This window comes from Sciurus carolinensis, chromosome 2, assembly GCF_902686445.1.
Source record: "Sciurus carolinensis chromosome 2, mSciCar1.2, whole genome shotgun sequence".
NCBI classification, from domain to species: domain Eukaryota; kingdom Metazoa; phylum Chordata; class Mammalia; order Rodentia; family Sciuridae; genus Sciurus; species Sciurus carolinensis.
In genome coordinates this window covers 19,630,076-19,646,573 of record NC_062214.1, presented here as the reverse complement: position 1 = coordinate 19,646,573, position 16,498 = coordinate 19,630,076, and the positions used below count along the sequence as shown (strand labels likewise).

The 16,498-nt window shown below is 45.8% G+C and overlaps 1 protein-coding gene across 4 annotated transcripts in view; it reads left to right on the top strand.

The window, feature by feature from the left end:
* The window catches only part of Ppp1r16b (protein phosphatase 1 regulatory subunit 16B), a 101,283-nt gene that overhangs the window by 27,394 nt on the left and 57,391 nt on the right, over positions 1-16,498 (top strand). For all 4 annotated transcript variants that reach the window (XM_047540735.1, XM_047540737.1, XM_047540736.1 and 1 more), the window contains one exon: positions 1,036-1,383. In XM_047540735.1, coding sequence (XP_047396691.1) covers positions 1,134-1,383 — 250 coding nt within the window. In that variant the 5' untranslated portion in view covers positions 1,036-1,133. The remainder of the gene's footprint in view (positions 1-1,035; positions 1,384-16,498) is intronic.

Here is a 16,498-nt window from a genome sequence, read left to right as displayed (position 1 = left end):
ATGCTGATTTGAGTTCCTTTGGATAAATACCAAGGAGTGGGATAGCTGGGTCATATGGTGGTTCCATTCCTAGTTTTTTGAGAAATCTTCATACTGTTTTCCAGAGTGGTTGTGCTAATTTGCAGTTCCACTAGTAACGTCTCCTACCTATTTCTACATTTAATCTGCTGCAGTGTCATCTGTCACGTGGCTTTGGGGAACTCTGTATGTTTGTGAGATAATGAAAGTGAAGAAGATTAATAATAACAGCTTAATCTAATTATTCAAATAGTTTTGACCTTCGGAATGGTTTGAAGGGGTCTCAGGGGTTGCCCATAGTTTTCCCAGGCCATACTTTGAGGACCACTTCAGTAATATGTTATATCCTCTGGTTTCCTTCTGGTCCTGCCTGTCCTATCTCCATAACAACTTGAATCCCCTAATGAGCAAAACAAAAGAGCCTTGTGCAGAAGTATTAGATATTCCTATTTCTGAGGACTTGGGTTCCTATGTGAGTGCCTGCATAGTCTCCAGATTTTCTGGGTTCTGCAGCCCTCATGTTCAGAGTCCATGGGTACCCCTCTGTTTCCAATACCTGCATACCTGAATCCTTAAAAACACAATGAGTTTATATAAGAAAACTGGACAGACATGGTTCTTATTAGGTGGTTGTGACTGCAGAGGAGGACAACCACCACTATCCAGTAGAACCTTCTGGAATAATAATGGGAGAATGCTCTCTGTGCTATCCAGCATGGTATCCACTAGAAGCAAGTAGCTATTGCTCGTTTGAAATGTGACTATTGCAACTGAGGAACTGAATTATTTTTACTGATTTAAACTTGAGTAGCCACATGTGACTCTAGCCGCCATTTTACCCAGTACAGTCGGACCTTGCACGTTGGAGTGCAAATCCTCTACTCTCAGGATTTGCACTTTTGTCTTAGGCGCAACGGAGAGAGCGCCTCAAAAGGGTATGGACGTGGGGCGGCTGGGTGACATAATCAGATCTTAGTTTTGGAGCCTGACGAGCATGTCACTCTCTTCCTGCCACAGGTCCCACCATGAGGCCCCAGCCCCTCCGGAGCCCCCGTGCTCCGCCGGCCCTGGGCGCACCGCGCTAGCCCGCAGGGCACTTGGGTGGCGTGGTGGCCATGGCCAGCCACGTGGACCTGCTGACCGAGCTGCAGCTGCTGGAGAAGGTGCCCACGCTGGAGCGGCTGCGCGCCGCCCAGAAGCGCCGGGCCCAGCAGCTGAAGAAGTGGGCGCAGTACGAGCAGGACCTGCAGCACCGCAAGCGCAAGCACGAGCGGAAGCGCAGTGCGGGCGGCCGCCGCAAGAAGGTGTCGTTCGAGGCCAGCGTGGCGCTGCTGGAGGCCTCGCTGCGGAACGACGCCGAGGAAGGTAGGCCGCTCCGTGCCTGCGGGGCTGGGGCCCTGGGCGCCGGTCTGCGCCGCAGAGGTTGCGCCAGGTTCTGCAGAACCTCTCCCCAGGTCAGGACGCCCCACCCGGCCAAGGAGAAGAGGTTCCAGGGGAACCTTTGACCTTTCTTTCTCTTTTGAGCCCAGGGCTCCCGGTGGTGTTGCCCCTGTTGGTCTTGAACTCCTGGCCTCAAGCAAGCCTCAGCCTCCCAAGTGCGGGAACTACAGGCGCGCCACCGCCCTTAGGCTAGTTTTTGGAAACAGGGATTCCAGCCTTTGGCTCATGAATGCTATAATAATTTCCCTAAATTCCCACAAATATTTACTGACAGCCTATGTCCTGCACATTACCACTCTAGGTAATGACTAAGTAGGACCTGGTTTCTCCCTTCCAAGAACCCGCACTAGTAAGATCTTGCGTTTCTTAAGCCCCTTCCTCTGTACCACACCACGCCTGCCTTTGCTTGCTGGTCTGGTTTCTTAGCCCTCCCTAGACCTAACTGGTGCAGGGGATGGTTAAGAGGTTAAGAGCCTGGACCAGCCTAAAAGTTAGACTCCTCCGTGACCTTGGCAGTGACCAATCACTTCACTCCCTGTTCTTAGCTTCCACCTCTGTAAAATGAGCGTAATAATAGAATTCACCTTCAGGGCTTGTTGTGAAGATTAAATTAGGTAAAACCTGTGATGTTCTTGGAATGGTCCCTCATGCTGAATCAATGGTTACTGTTTTATTTTATTGTATTCTTACTATCCTTGGTTTTATTACACTTATAATTTATATTATTCTAGGATGTCCATAAGGCCTGGAAACAGACACATATGCCCAATATTGTCTAGGGCATTTTTCACTTTATGAAGTGAATGAATAAATAAATGTAAACACATAAACACTCATATAATCTGTTTCCAGATTTTATGACTTTCCTATATTTTATATCTATATATCTATCTATATCTATTTCTATCTATTTATATATTTGGGGGATTACTGGGGATTGAATCCAGGGGTACTCTACCATTGAGCTATGTCCCCAACCCTTTTTAATTTTCTTATTTTGAGACAGAATCCCACTAATTTGCTGAGTCTGGCCTTGAGCTTTCAATCCTCCTACCTCAGCCTCCCAAGTTGCTGGGATTACAGGTGTGTGACATTGCACCTGGCTACTTGTTACATTTCATTTAATTATATTACTATAATATATCCCATGATCCAGCTATCATGATATTTTGAAAGCTATGTATAATAATACCCATTTTACTGATGGAGAGATTGAGACTCAAAGAGCTTTAAAATCTTGACCAGTGGCAGAGCAGGATCAGAACCCCCAGGATCCAACCTCTGGTTAGTGCCAATGGCTTTGTAGGTGTGCTTCCCATCTTAAGGATGAATGAAGGATCCGTTACTCAAGCCCTCTTCTCTGGGCATGTGCTAAGGGGGTCATGCCTGCTCACTGTGCAACCAAGTTTGTGCACGTGTCCTTTGATCCCCTCAGCAGCCTCTGGCCCATCCTTGAATACTAAGCCTTTCTATTGTCCCTGGGGAGGCCTAGTTGTTTCCGGGGTCCCTCCATACAAACTTCAGACATATGGCAGGAAAGTAGTCAATCAAAGAGCTGAGAGGTGGCTGCATTTACAACACACAGGGTGCTGGATTTTACTGGTTGAGCATCCCTAATCCAAAAATCTGAAATCTGAAATGCTCCAAAATTTGAATCTACCTAACTCTCCAAGTGGAAAATTCCACACCTGACCTCACATTGGGTTGCAGTCAAAACTCAGGTGCACCAAAAATATTGAATAAAATGACCTTCAAGCTATGTGTATTAAGTGTAAGTGAAACCCAAGTGAATCCCCGAGTTGGCTCATTATGTATATGCAAATATTCCAAACTCTGAAAAAAAAAAAAAAAACCTGAGACTCTTCAGGTCCCTTGTGCTTCCGGTAAAGCTTATTCCACATGTACTCACTTAGTGCTTCAGGTTCTCGAACTCTCCGAAAACACAATTCCCTTTTCATCCGGGTATCAGGGGCTCTAGGAAGGGAGCAGAGACACATTTCCAGACACACTCAGCTGGAAGCAGCCCAGTCTCAGAGGCATGCAGTCTCCGGCTCAGGGACACGGCCCTGAGGCTCCTTCCCACGTGTGGCTTGCCGAGTGACGTGGCAGCCCCATCCCACTCAGTGGGCGGCTCATCATGATGTCTGATTTTTGATGGGGTGGTGGCTCATCAGCTCTTCTCTCCCCACTCACCATTTACTCCCTTCTTTCCTGACAAAGCCCCATCTCCCCTACCCAAGGGGCTTCTCAGAGGCCTTGTGAGCTGCCTGTGTGGTTTCAGAATGACTGCCCAAGGGATGCCACCTCCTGGCCCCCTGCCCTGGCCGCACCCCTTGGTGACCATTATGTGCACTGGTTAGAAAAAGCACTGGACTTGGATTTCAAGGGTCAGTCTCTGCCTCCCCCTCCAGCCTTGCCTGTGACCTTGACATTTCACCTCCCTGGGCCCAACGTATTAAATGTATAGCATGAGTTCCTGAGTGACTGCAAGAGGGCGTGTCAGCAATGAGGCAGCTTTTTGAAAAGTTACCCTGCGCCCTGTATCGGAATAGTGGTAATTTTAACGTGCTTTCTCTATGAATTTTTTAAAAACAGACTTAAATGTTTTAAGAACCCAAATATATACAAACACGATCTTCTTGTAAGAATCTAAGAACAGCTGGGCTTGGTGGTGTCCGCCTGTAATCCCAGTGGCTCCGGAGGCTGAGGCAGGAGAATCGCAAGTTCAAAGCCAGCCTCAGCAACGTAGTGAGGCCCTAAGCAACTTAGCGAGACCCTGTCTCAAAATAAAAAAAGAAAAAGGGCTGAGGATGTGGCTTGGTGGTTAAGCACCCCTGGGTTTAATCACCAGTACAAAAAAGAAAAAAAAATGTACAAGATCACAAGTCCCCTCCTTCCTCCTCCTCCATTCTCTTCCTTCCTTCCTTCCCTCTTCTCTGATCATTGCTTGTTAGTTTGCTGTGTTTCCTTCCAGGTCTTTTTTTCATTTACCTCTGTATTTGTGGACTTGGAGAGAGAGAGAGAGCAAAGATTTTTTTTTTTTTTTTTTTTAAAGCTTTTACATAAGTGGTGACATCCTGGATTCTTGGATACATTATTCTGCAATTTTCTTTTTTTATCACCCAACAATATGTCTTGGAGCTATTTTCATGCACCGTGCAATAGCTCTGTGGTATTCATCTTGACTGCTGTGTAGTATTCCAGAGGATGCTTTCACCAGAATTTTTGCACTGGTTCCTTATGGATGACCATGGAGATTTTTGTGGTAGTTTTTCTTTTGCCACAGTGAATGTTTTGTGGGCACGTGCGAATGTTTGTCTAGAACTGATGTTGAAAAATGCAAGAACTGAATCAAAGGCTATTCGATTTGCATGAGAAAAATGCTAGCCGCCAGGGGCGGGTCCCCTGACTCTGGGAACTGGTAAGCGTGGATGGACAGACCTGAGCGCTGTGCTCTGTGGCATGCTATGGGGGTGGAGCTAGAGGCGCCCCGGGGTTCCAAGGTGGCCTGGTTAGAGGCCGGTGTGAGGCCATCAGACAGCCATGATCCTGCTGGGCTGAGCTCAGCTTGCCGGCAGCATGTCAGAGCCCACTGCTCTGCTCCCAGTTGGCTGGGAACGGCTTCTGCTCGACGTGGAGCCGGTGTTTGGGAGGCTGCCGGGGTGTTAGCTCCCAGCGGGGTGGGAGCAGGGGGTGGCAGCTCCCCCGCCTGGCTGAGCTCACAGCTCGCTCTGAGTCAACCTTCCTCACCTGCCTGGGGAGTGTGAGTAGTTCCCAGGGAGAGGCGGCGCCGGGAACTCACCGAATTTCCTTCCCTGGCCCCCGTGGCCTTTAGGCTAATGTCTTTGACGTCTGACCTGCCTGAGTCCCACCCTCGCTCTTCCCGATCATCCTCCCCTGCCCGGCCAGGCGGATCCAGCTCCTCCGAGCTCCTCCCGCGTACCCTGAGCTCTCTTTCTTTTCCCCCTTCGCATACGCAGTTCCCTCTATCTGAAACACTCTTCCCCTAACTCAGCCTCTTCAGGTTGGGTCTGGGGACTTTCTCTGGGAGCCACCTGGGAACCTTTTCTGCATCCCACCCCATCACTAGTGAGAGCAGAAACTCAATACCTCGCTTTTTTTTAGCAAGAGGCAGGTAGTGTCCAGACTAGGAGTACAGACTGCAGTTTGACCTCCAGGATTCAAATTCCGCCTCTATTATTGACTAGCTGTGCATTCTTGGGAAAGTGACTGAACTTCTCTGTGTCTCAGTTTCCCCATTTACAAAGATAAGGATGATTATAAGATACCTGCCTCATAAAGTTGTTGGGGTGTTAAATTGAGTTGGCAAATGTTGAAATGATGTGAAAAGAACTAGATAAGTGATGTAATTGTTGCTTCTACATTATCTGTTATTACATATTCTCTTGTTATTAGATATTCTCTTAATATTATATAAATTATTATATATTGTCATCATTATTGATTATCAGGTGCTTACTTTGTACCAGGCGGCCTGTTTTACCTGTGTTATCTCAGTTGGCTAATCCTCACAGTAACACTTTGATGTTAGAGAATCAGGTCCCATTTAAAAAAAAAAAAAACAAAAAAAAACCAGTTTGGGTTTAATTTTCAGATTATAAAATGTGTCTTTTTTTTTTTTTTTTTTTTTGGTACCTGGGATTGAACCCAGGGGCTCTTAACAACTGAGCCACATCCCCAGCCCTTTTTTGTATTTTATTTAGAGACAGGGTCTTGCTGAGTTGCTTTTGCTGAGGCTGGCTTTTGCTGAGATCTCCATCCTCCTACCTCAGCCTCCTGAGTCGCTGGGATTACAGGCATGTGCCACTGCGCCCAACTGAACGTGCCTGTTTTAAGTGTACAAATTCAGTGGTTTTCTGAAAATTTATGGAATTGTGCAGTCTTAGAACATTTTCTCTACCCCCAGGCAAAGCTTATCGCCCTTGCGCAGTCCCTCCCAGGGTCTGTCCCCAGCCGTGGGCATCCTCTAGCCTACCTCTGCCTCTGAAATTTGGCCTTTTCTGGAATTCAGCCTACATGCCATCATACGGGCTTCTTGGCTTAGGGTGGTGTTTTCAAGGTCCAGCAGGCTGTACCTTGCTGGCTGCTTCCTGCTTATTGGTCTGTAGGGCTCCGTGGTACCCATGTGCCCACCTGGTTCATCCATCCCCAGCGGATGATGGAACATTTGGCTTGTTTCCATTCTTGGTTAAGATGGAAATGCTGTTGTGGACATACGTGCAGGTCTTTGTGTGGACATGTCTTTGTTTCTTTGGGGTGGTGCCCTAGGGATGGCATTGCTGGGTCCTATGCTGTATTGCTGAGTTTTCTGGGTTGGCTGCCACCGTGTTATATTCTCCCACCTGGATTCACAGATGAGGAACTAGAAACTCAGAGAGGCCAAGTCACTTGACAAGGTCTCATGGGACTTAAGTGTCAGATTCAGGACTCAACCCAGATCGGTTTTCTCCGAAGCCCTTGCCCTTGACTACCAGGTGGTCCCTGCACCGCCTGCTTTCGTTTACCCAGTGAACAGGAAACCACTCGGCTGCTGCTGACGTGCTTCTTTTGGTGGTATGGACCCTGGGGTTTCTGGTGGTCTCAGGCCTTTGGTTTTGGGGGTCCCCAGTTACATCCCATATCCTCAGCCACTACTTCTTTTCCAGGCAACAGTAGCCCAGCCTTTTTTGAAACCACTGATGTTTGTTATTAGGGCTTCTGTTTTTCTCTCAGAATGTCTATGGGTTTCTTTATGGAAATTCTGTTCACATTTTGAAAAATGAGTGATTCTTCTATACTCTAAATTTAACTCTTCAAGTGTTATTCTCACAGTAAAGGTTTTTTAAACCTTTTTTTTTTTTTAAGCAGTGGAAACTTTGTGTGAAATATTATGCAGAAACCCAATATGTAAAACAGATGAAAACAGATGAAAGAGCTATTCTGACCCAAGTCTGTTAGGGACTGCTGGAACCTTCCCACCCACCAGTGCAAACCTCTCCTGACCTCAGGCACCCATGCAGACACCTGGACTCTGCAGGGGCGGCTCCAACCACTGAGGGAGAAGTTCTGACCTTCATTCACTATTGGTGAATTTGAAGGACTATCTCAATAAAAAAAAGGGGGGGGGTTCCTTCTCCTTTCAAAGTGAAAATAATGCATCCTTGTAGAAAAATTTTAAAGTACAGAAAAAAAAAAAAAAACACTAAGAAGATAAAATGAACTGGATATGAAGTCACATACCTGTAATCCCAGCCCCTTGGGAGGCTGAGGAAGGAGGATCACAAGTTCAAGGTCAGCTTTGGCAATTTAGTAAGAACCTGCCTCAAAAAATAAAATAAAAGGACTGGGGATGTAGCTCAGTGTTAGGAGGTCCCTGAGTTCAATCCCAGTACCAAAATAAATAAATAAATAAATAAATAAATAAATAAATAAATACACTCCCTTTGAACACTAATAGTGATTGGTAATATTTTTGTAGTGTTTTATCAAGGACACAAGTAGGGCTCTCACATGGGGTAAACTGAGGAAAGTTTAAGAAAGGAGCACTTTACAAAGGGTTTCGGGCAGTGGTCTTCAACCCTTTTGGTCTTGGAGCTCTTTTGTTTTCTTAAAAGCTGAGAGTCCCTAAGAGCCTTCGTTCAATTAGACTCTATCCATATTTACTGTATTAGAAATAACAGCGAAGGTATTAAATACTTATTCATTCATTAAGTCAGAGCAGTAAACCCATTATCTGTAGTCCTAATTATCTATTGCTGCAGAGCGGATGAGCTCAACATTTAGCAGCTTAAAACCATAAATAATTTACAGTCTCACAAAATTTCTGTGGCTCAGGAATTCAGGAGCAGCTTAGCGGGAAGGTTCTAGCTCCGGATCTCTCATGAGGCTGTGGTCATCTCCAGGTTTAACTGGGGCTGGAGGATGCCAAGATGGAGCGCTTCATGGCTCTTGGTTGGAGGCCTCAGTTCCTCTCTGCCGGAATCTCTCTGTAGGGCTGCTGGAGTGTCCTCCCCTTGTGGCAGGTGGCTTCTTTTGGCAAACCAAGAGGGAGAGAAAGCCACTGTGCCCTTTGTGACCTTGGAAAGCATGTACCATCACCTCCACTGTATTCTCTTCATTAGAAGTGACTCACTCGGTCCAGCCCACACTCAAGGGGAGGGGTATTAAGTCTCATCTCTTGACAGAAGAGGAATTTTTGGACACGTTTTAAATGTTAACATGTAAACATGATATTTTTATTAAAAACATTTTTCAAAACAAAAAGTAGTAAAGAGACTAGCTTTGTTTTATACTTTTGCAAGTCTTTTTAAGGTCTGTTTAATAGAAGACAAGTGGATTCTCTTATTTGCTTCTGTATTTATTCTATTGTGATATGTCATTTTGGTTGAAGTAAATGAAGAAAATCTTATCTCACAGAGATAGGTAGTTGGAAAAAAAAAGGAAAAATTATAATTGCTTTTTAAGACATTTGTGGATAATCCCTGATTATACACCAAAATTCAACAGGTGGTAGTTTCTTAAAAGTTGGTTGTGTTGTGGAGTCTGAAACCGTTCTGATTTTTAACTTTTATTACTCTGTCACATTAAACTTTGGGGCTGGGGATATAGCTCAGTTGGTAGAGTGCTTGCCTCACAAGTGCAAGGCCCTGGGTTCAAATCCCCAGCACTGCAAAAAAAAAAAAAAAAAAAAAAAACATTAAACTTTGTTAGTCTGTCTTCAGTTTCTCATGGTTCCTGTATCCATGTGTACTTTTTAAACAATAGGGTTTGATCTGTTGGAAAACAGTGGTTCACTGCGTTCCAAAGGTTAATACATTTCATTATGTAACATAAAAAAAATTATAACCAATCTCATCAGAAAATTCTTCAGGTTCTGGGAAACTGTAGGCTCATGGTGGCACACGAATTCTCTGAAATTCAAAAAAATTGGGTAGGGGTTGCGTTAGTCAGCTTTTCCTCTCTGTGATCAAAATGCCTGACAAGAACAACTTAGAGGAGGAAAAACTTATTTTGGGCTCACAGTGTTAGAGGCTCAATCCATGGTTGGCTGTCTCCAAGGCAGAAACATCATGGCGGAAAGGCATGGCGGAGGAAAGCTGCTCAGCTCAAGACAACCAGGAAGCAGAGAGAGAGAACGAGGAACCAGGGACAAGATATATCCCCCAAGGGCGCACCCCCAGTGACCTGCCTCCTCCAGCCTCATCCCACTGACCTATCCTTACCACCCACTAGTCCATCCAAATTATTAGTCCATCAAACGAATTAATCCATCGATAGGTTTTAGCTCTCCTAGTCTAATGGGTTCTTCTTTGAACCCTGCTACACTGTCTAACATGAGCTTTTCTGGGGACACCTCATATCCTAACCATAATGGGTCAGCATGGTAGTAGAGCATGGGCTTGGCATGAGTAAGCCCTGGGTTCCAACCCCAGGACCAAAAACAAATCAATAAACAAATAAAAATATAAGTTAAATTGTTTGCTTGAAAGCTCGAATTATATCTTTGGCAACAAATGCTGCCAGTTTTGGGAGATCCTTTTGCTCACTTTAGAGAAAATGCCTTTAGGTGAGAAGGGTGTTCCACAGAAGCCGGCTCTGCATTGCTCAAGGAAGGCAGATAAAGATGACAATCGTGCTTCCTGTGTTTCTCTCATTTTGTCACACATGATATTAAAAGGAAATGTACTCGGAGGTTGAGTTTAATACAATTACTGCATTTGACTGCTTCATCAAAGACATTTGAAAAGGAAACTGGTATTGATTCTTTGCACTTATAAAAAGGCGAGGAAGACAGTAACTGCTAGTATAGTTGGATCTCGCTGGGCTGATTGTGTTCAAGTGACAGTGGGTTTACCCACCATTGCTTTTGCACCATCCATGCAAATGCCACCACAGTGAAAAGTGCAAATAACCTTTAGTGTGAAGATGGAAGTATTTGACTCCCTGAAAGTGTCTTGGGAGCCACTCAAAGACCACTGATTTACAGGAACCAACAAGGAATGGTCCAGTCATCTGGACTAGCAAAAGTGGGGAGCTGTTCTTATCCTCAGGGCTTCAAGGGTCAGGGGAGGGGGGCACAGTGCACCTTACAGCAGACACCCTAGGGAGAGGGCTGCCTGACAGGAGCAGGGCTTCCCCCTCATGCACCTGCTGTCCAGCCTTCTGCTGTTGCTTCCATTACCAGACCCAACCAGATAGCGTTTGGTGTGGTCCAAACAGACAGGCTTCCCCCGGCCCAGAGGAGGGTGCATCTGGAGACCCAGGTGGAGCTTTTGATCGCCACCCAGTTGTCATCCACTCTTTGGATCTATAAACAAATGCAGAATAAGTCCGTGTATATTTAAAAATTCACTTTTACTCTAATCTTCGCTTGTCAGTTCAACAACACGAGACATCTCCCATGGATTTTAAAGAACCTAAACAAAGTAATGGCATAAATGAGGTTGGGAGGTGGGAGGCCTGTGTGAGTTACAGTGTCAGGGACCACGTCTCTGAGGAGGTGATGTGGGCTGAGCCTGGGTGTTAGAGGGAACCAGAGGAAATGTATAAAGGGGCCTGCAGTGGGAATGAACTTGGTGTGTTTGAGGACAAAAGAAAGGGGGAGGTAAGAGGATGGGAATTAGAGAGGTGAGCAGGGAAGAGCATATTGAAGACTGGGATGGGAAGTGTACATTTAAATGAGAAGCTACTAGTGAGTTTTGAGAGGGGAATTCTGTGATGAGATGATTTGGAATTAGGTATAGATATCCTGTCTGCTGAGTGGAGATTAGATGGCAGGATTCTATTCTCACGGGGTATGAGCAGTAGCAAGGAGGCCTATGGAAGCCATCATAGTAGTCCTGTGAGAGTCCCCAGTGTGAGCCAGGGAGGTGCAGCAGTGAGGAGGAAAGCCCTCAGGGCTCTGTCCAAAGGAGGGACTCCATGATGGCATCTGGGCTCTAGACTTGAGCCCCTACGTGGATCATGGTGCCATATTGAGACTGGGAAGAGAATGGTGAGTGGGGGTTGGGATTTGGAGAGAGCTGAGAGCTCTGTAGGACTATCCAAGGTGATATGCCCTTTACCAGCCAAGTGGAGATCGCCAGGTGGCACTGAGCTTGTGAGTACAGAGCTCAGGGGGAGCTCGGGATGGACATTGCACTTCAGGAGACATTAGTGTGCAAATCTTTCCAAAACCAAGGGACTGTAGTGATCATCTGGGGAGCAAGGGTAGATGGAGCAAAGGGGTTCCCCAAGAGGAATCCTGGGGCACCTCAATAAGTACATGTTAAGCCAAGAGATCAAAGGAGACCCAGAATCAACTGACAGGGAAGTAGAAAGAAAACTAGGATGGTGTCTCTGGAGCCTAGGAATGGAGGGTTCTAGAAGGAAGGACTGTTGGCCAAATCAAATGTTGTTGAGAGGTATTTTGTCTTATCTTTGTAGAGTCTTTGGAAAAGAGATTTTTTTTTTTTTTTTTTTTGCGGTGCTGGGGACCGAACCCAGGGCCTTGTGCTTGCAAAGCAAGCACTCTACCAGCTATAGTTTTGATTATTTACTTAAGGTGGATTACTAGAGGTCTATTAGGCTTGAGGATATAAACATCTATAAGGTTTTGACATAAAAGGCTCATCTGGTCCCTAGAAAGCTTGCGTGCACAGCCCGTGCCTGGCCTCGCCACCACCTTCTACGTCAGCGCTCTGGTCACTCATTTACGTGTCCTCTATGACTGCTTTCACACTGTGATGGCAGAATTGAGTTTTTGTAACAGAAACCATATGGCCTGCAAACATGAAAATAATTACTCTCTTGCCCTTTATTAAAAAACAAGTTCATGGATTCTTGCTCTGAAATGTTTCCTTTTCCAGCAATGTCTATTAACTTGTATTTTCTCCGAGTCTCTTTTGACCTTATTTAAATCAATTCAACATGGAATTCTTCTGGAATTCATTTTAGTATGAAGTGGTAAATAAAAATCTGTCTATATTTTGTTTCAAAAGCGTTATCAATTGTCCCAGCATCCTTTGCTTTCCCACAGATTTGTGATGCCACCCTCCTACTCTGAAGCATCATCTGTAAGGAAGGGTGACTCGCCAAGCTGTTCATTCTGTTTGAACAATGTGTCTGTGTGCTAGTCACACACTACTTCAACCCCGAAGCTTTGGATTGTGGCTCAGTGTATGATGCAAAGAGTTCTTCCACGTGTTGCTTCTCTTTTCCAAAATGTTCTAGGTTATTTTCAGCTGTTCACATAGTATTTAGGACTAGTAGTTGTTTTCCTTCAGACTTAAAACATTTGGAAGTATAAAAACTAATATATTAATTTGTACCAAACTGAGTGAGCTCTCTTTCTTCTCTTTTCCCTTCCCTTCCCTTCCCTTCCCTTCCCTTTCCTTCCCTTCCCTTCCCTTCCCTTCCCTTCCCTTCTCTTCTCTTCTTTTCTTTCTTGTACCTGGGATTGAACCCAGGGACACTTAACCCTGAGCCACATCCCCAGCCCTTTTTATTTTAGAGACAGAGTCTCATTAAGTGCTGAAACTGGCTTTGAACTCGTGATCCTCCTGCCTCAGCCTCCCAAGCCACTGGAATTACAGGCATGCGCCACCACATTGTAGTGAATTTTCTAAGCAGGCACATGGTATATGTCTTTATTGGGAAGGTACTCTTCCATGTCCTTCAGGAAAGCTGTAAGATTCTCCTCCTCCCCGTATAAGTCCTGTTTACTTCTTAAAAGGAACACTTTTGGGTTTTGTATATTAATGTTGTATCAAACCACTTCATCTTAGTCTTGGTTTTTCAGTGGGTTCTCTTGGGGTTCTCTGGGTGTTCGCAGATGATAAGGTTGTTAGATCAGTCTGGTGTTTCCATGAGCCTGAGCATAGTAGTCCTGTCCATATTCTGTCTATCTTCTCGTCTCCTAAGTTAACTACTCCTGTTCCTTCTGTCATTTCCTTCATGACACATGACTTTGAGATTTGCGAGCATGTTCTATTTTGTCTGTATCCTCCCCGGACTCTGATCTGGCTCACCCTGGAGTGAATGGAATGGTCACCTTTTCCTTGGCTGAGTTTGTCTCTTAGCACAGCCCAAGTTTCCATCAGCTATTTAGATAGCTACTATTGACTCATATTGAGCTGATAAGAAATAAGCCCCCGAGTTGGTTTCTCATCAGTGAAGCATCTTTCTCATCTTGATGTTCTAAAAAACCATTTTAAAGTATAGTATATTCTTCCCACAGAAAAAGGGCAAAACTAGCTGCACTTTCCTATGCTGAGCACACCATATAATCAGCACTCAAATCAGAAACTGAACATTGCCAATACCCAGAAGCCTTCCTGGATACATAGTTGATTTCTGACATTGAAGTTAAGGCTCTAAATTTATCTTGTTGAGTTCAGAGCCCATTATCCACCTGCTCAGATAATTTTGGATTCTTGAATGATAAATTAGGACTTTTGTGTCATCAGTGACAGAAACTCAAACTAACTTAAGCAAAACAGGGTTCACGTAGTTGAAAAGCTCAAGGAGATCATAGCTCCAGGCATGTGTGGATACAGAGATCACCAAAAGGTAACTGTGAGTTGATGACCATCATCAGCTCGTAATGCATGCCCTATCCTTTCAGCTACCCTAATAGGATCATTTTTCCCCCCTCAGGAGTGCTCTGGGTTCACCAAGTCTCTGAATTGAATCTCATTGACTAAGATTGGCTTTATGACTCCCTCTGAGTCCATCTCAGTGGCTAGGTCAGGGGGACCAGAGCTGTGCTCCGTCCTACCTCAGCCATATGCCCACACCTGGAACCAGCTCCTTTCCAAACAGGTGGACTAACACTAAGGGAATATGTTATAACCGCCCCCGGGGATGCTGTTTCCAGGAGGAGACAAAGTGGATGCTAAACAGGCCATAACCGAATGTTTCCACTGCAAATGAAATGTTCTCCAGCACTTCTTGCTTGCTGTTCATGACTGCAGTGAGCTTTGTCTTCCAGACCAGAGTTGTCCAGTAGAGCTTTTCCATTGATGAAAATGTGCCGCCCAAGGTGGTAGCTACTAGCTACTGGTTCCAGAGCACTGAAAACATGGTTAGGATGATGGAGGAACTGAAGTTTTGATTTTATTTAATTTGAAATCTTTGGAGTAGGCAGCTGTGTTGGGCCAGAGGCTGCTCTATCGGAAACACAGTCCTTCGCCGTTATCCAAATCCCTGATCAAAATATTGAATAGGTCATGGCCAAAGAGAGCCTGAGGCACACTGTTAGAGCTCCCCTCAGGTGAAAGTCTCAAAGTCAGTCTTCACTCATTGGAAGTAGTTATGCAACCGACATGAACTTCACTCTGTTGGTATTTGTAGTTAACATGTGGGGACACAGCACAGAGGAAGAGCCTTCCTTGCCTGCGAAACTCAGCAGATTTCTCAGTGAGGGTTAAAGTACAACAAAACACGTGAGGCATGGAAGGCGCAGAGCACCCCTGGCCATCATCAGACCGGCGCTTGAATCAGCGAACAGGACAGGCTGGGCCAGGCCATCCTGGAGCTCCGAGCTCAGCTCAGGCACTGGGAACACAGCACAGCAGTGATGTGCTTCACACTAGGTAGAGCATCCTAGGAGGGCCTGGCCAAGAACAGGTGCCCAGAAAAAGGAAGCCAGGAGATCACGTGGGAGCAGTGCCATTTAAATGCTTGCCTCAAGAGAGGGCACGGTGACCAACAACTTTGAGATTGCCATCCCGTTGCTAGGGACAATCTGATTATGGGCAAAAGATGTTTCAGCCAGTCTTGGCGTCGTGCCATTGAACACGATGATTATGAACCTCCCTGAAGCTTCTGATTGTCATTTGGCATCCCTGCCAGTTCTGCCTGCAAACACAGAGCAGGCTGACCATGCTCAGGTGCATCTCAGGCCCCAGGGCCATTTCCATTCTCCTGTGATGCAGGTGTGTTGGAGGAGCAGCCTCACGATTGTGGGTGGTATGAGGCTTCCCTGGGGAGATGAAACCTCTCCTGGCAGGCTGGTCAGCCATGGTCAGTCACCAGGGTGATGCCATCCTGGGAGTCTTGCGGAGAGTCAGCCAATCAGAACTCCCTTGAAAGGGCACCAGACTCCAACCCCCTCACACCCAACCAGCCTTTCCCCAGGGTGTTAATAAGGACACATAGGAGAGGCTTGTCAGCCGCTCACTGGAATCCAGATAATCCTTACCTTTGAAAGGTCTCAGTCTACTGAGCCCATTGAGGAAATAGAGAAGGTTTTGCTGTGATAATTTATTCTTTTTTTTTTTTTTCATTGTCCTGGGGATTGAACCCAGGGTCTTGTGCATGCAAGGCAAGCACTCTACCAACTGAGCTATCTCCCCAGCCCCATAATTTATTCTTGCCTGGCTTCTAAGGACCCCTGTTCCTTTCTAATGGAGTGAGAAAATGGTCTCTGGTTCTGTCCAGCTCAGAGGCTCCTTAAATGCATGAACCCTAAGCCCTTCTCTCAACAGTCATTAAAGCCAACTCATCAGATGACCACATGGAGGAAGGCTAGGGTTTTAAAAGCAGAAGAATGTTCCAGAATCTTCCCAGGGTATTGCATTGTTTAGAACACACATCCATGTTGGTGCCACCACCCCGTCCTCTGCCTGCCATGGTAGGCTATAGAAACTGCATCCAGAACCGAGGTGGAGACTAAGAAAGGGGATACACGAAACCTGAAATGCTACCTTTGTCATTTACAGAGAAAAAGCTAAGCTAAACCCAAATCCTGATGGAGGAGTCAGGACTTCCAGTCCTTGAAGGGAAACTCTAGATGCAGGCTTTTGTTTGGAGCCCCAAGTTCCCTGGGTATCATAAAGGTCCTTATGGAAATCCTCTGGTGAGTTGCCCTCAAGAGCTAAACTGTATTATTTAACTATTGTTGCATGACAAATTCCCCCCAATCATTTTGTGACTGAGAACGACTTAGTATTTCTCAATGAGTCTTTGATGTACCTGGGCAGAGCTGCTACTGGTCTTGCCTGGGCTCACTCATGAGCCTGTCACTAAGGGCAGCTCAGCGAGGATGACTTGGCCTCTC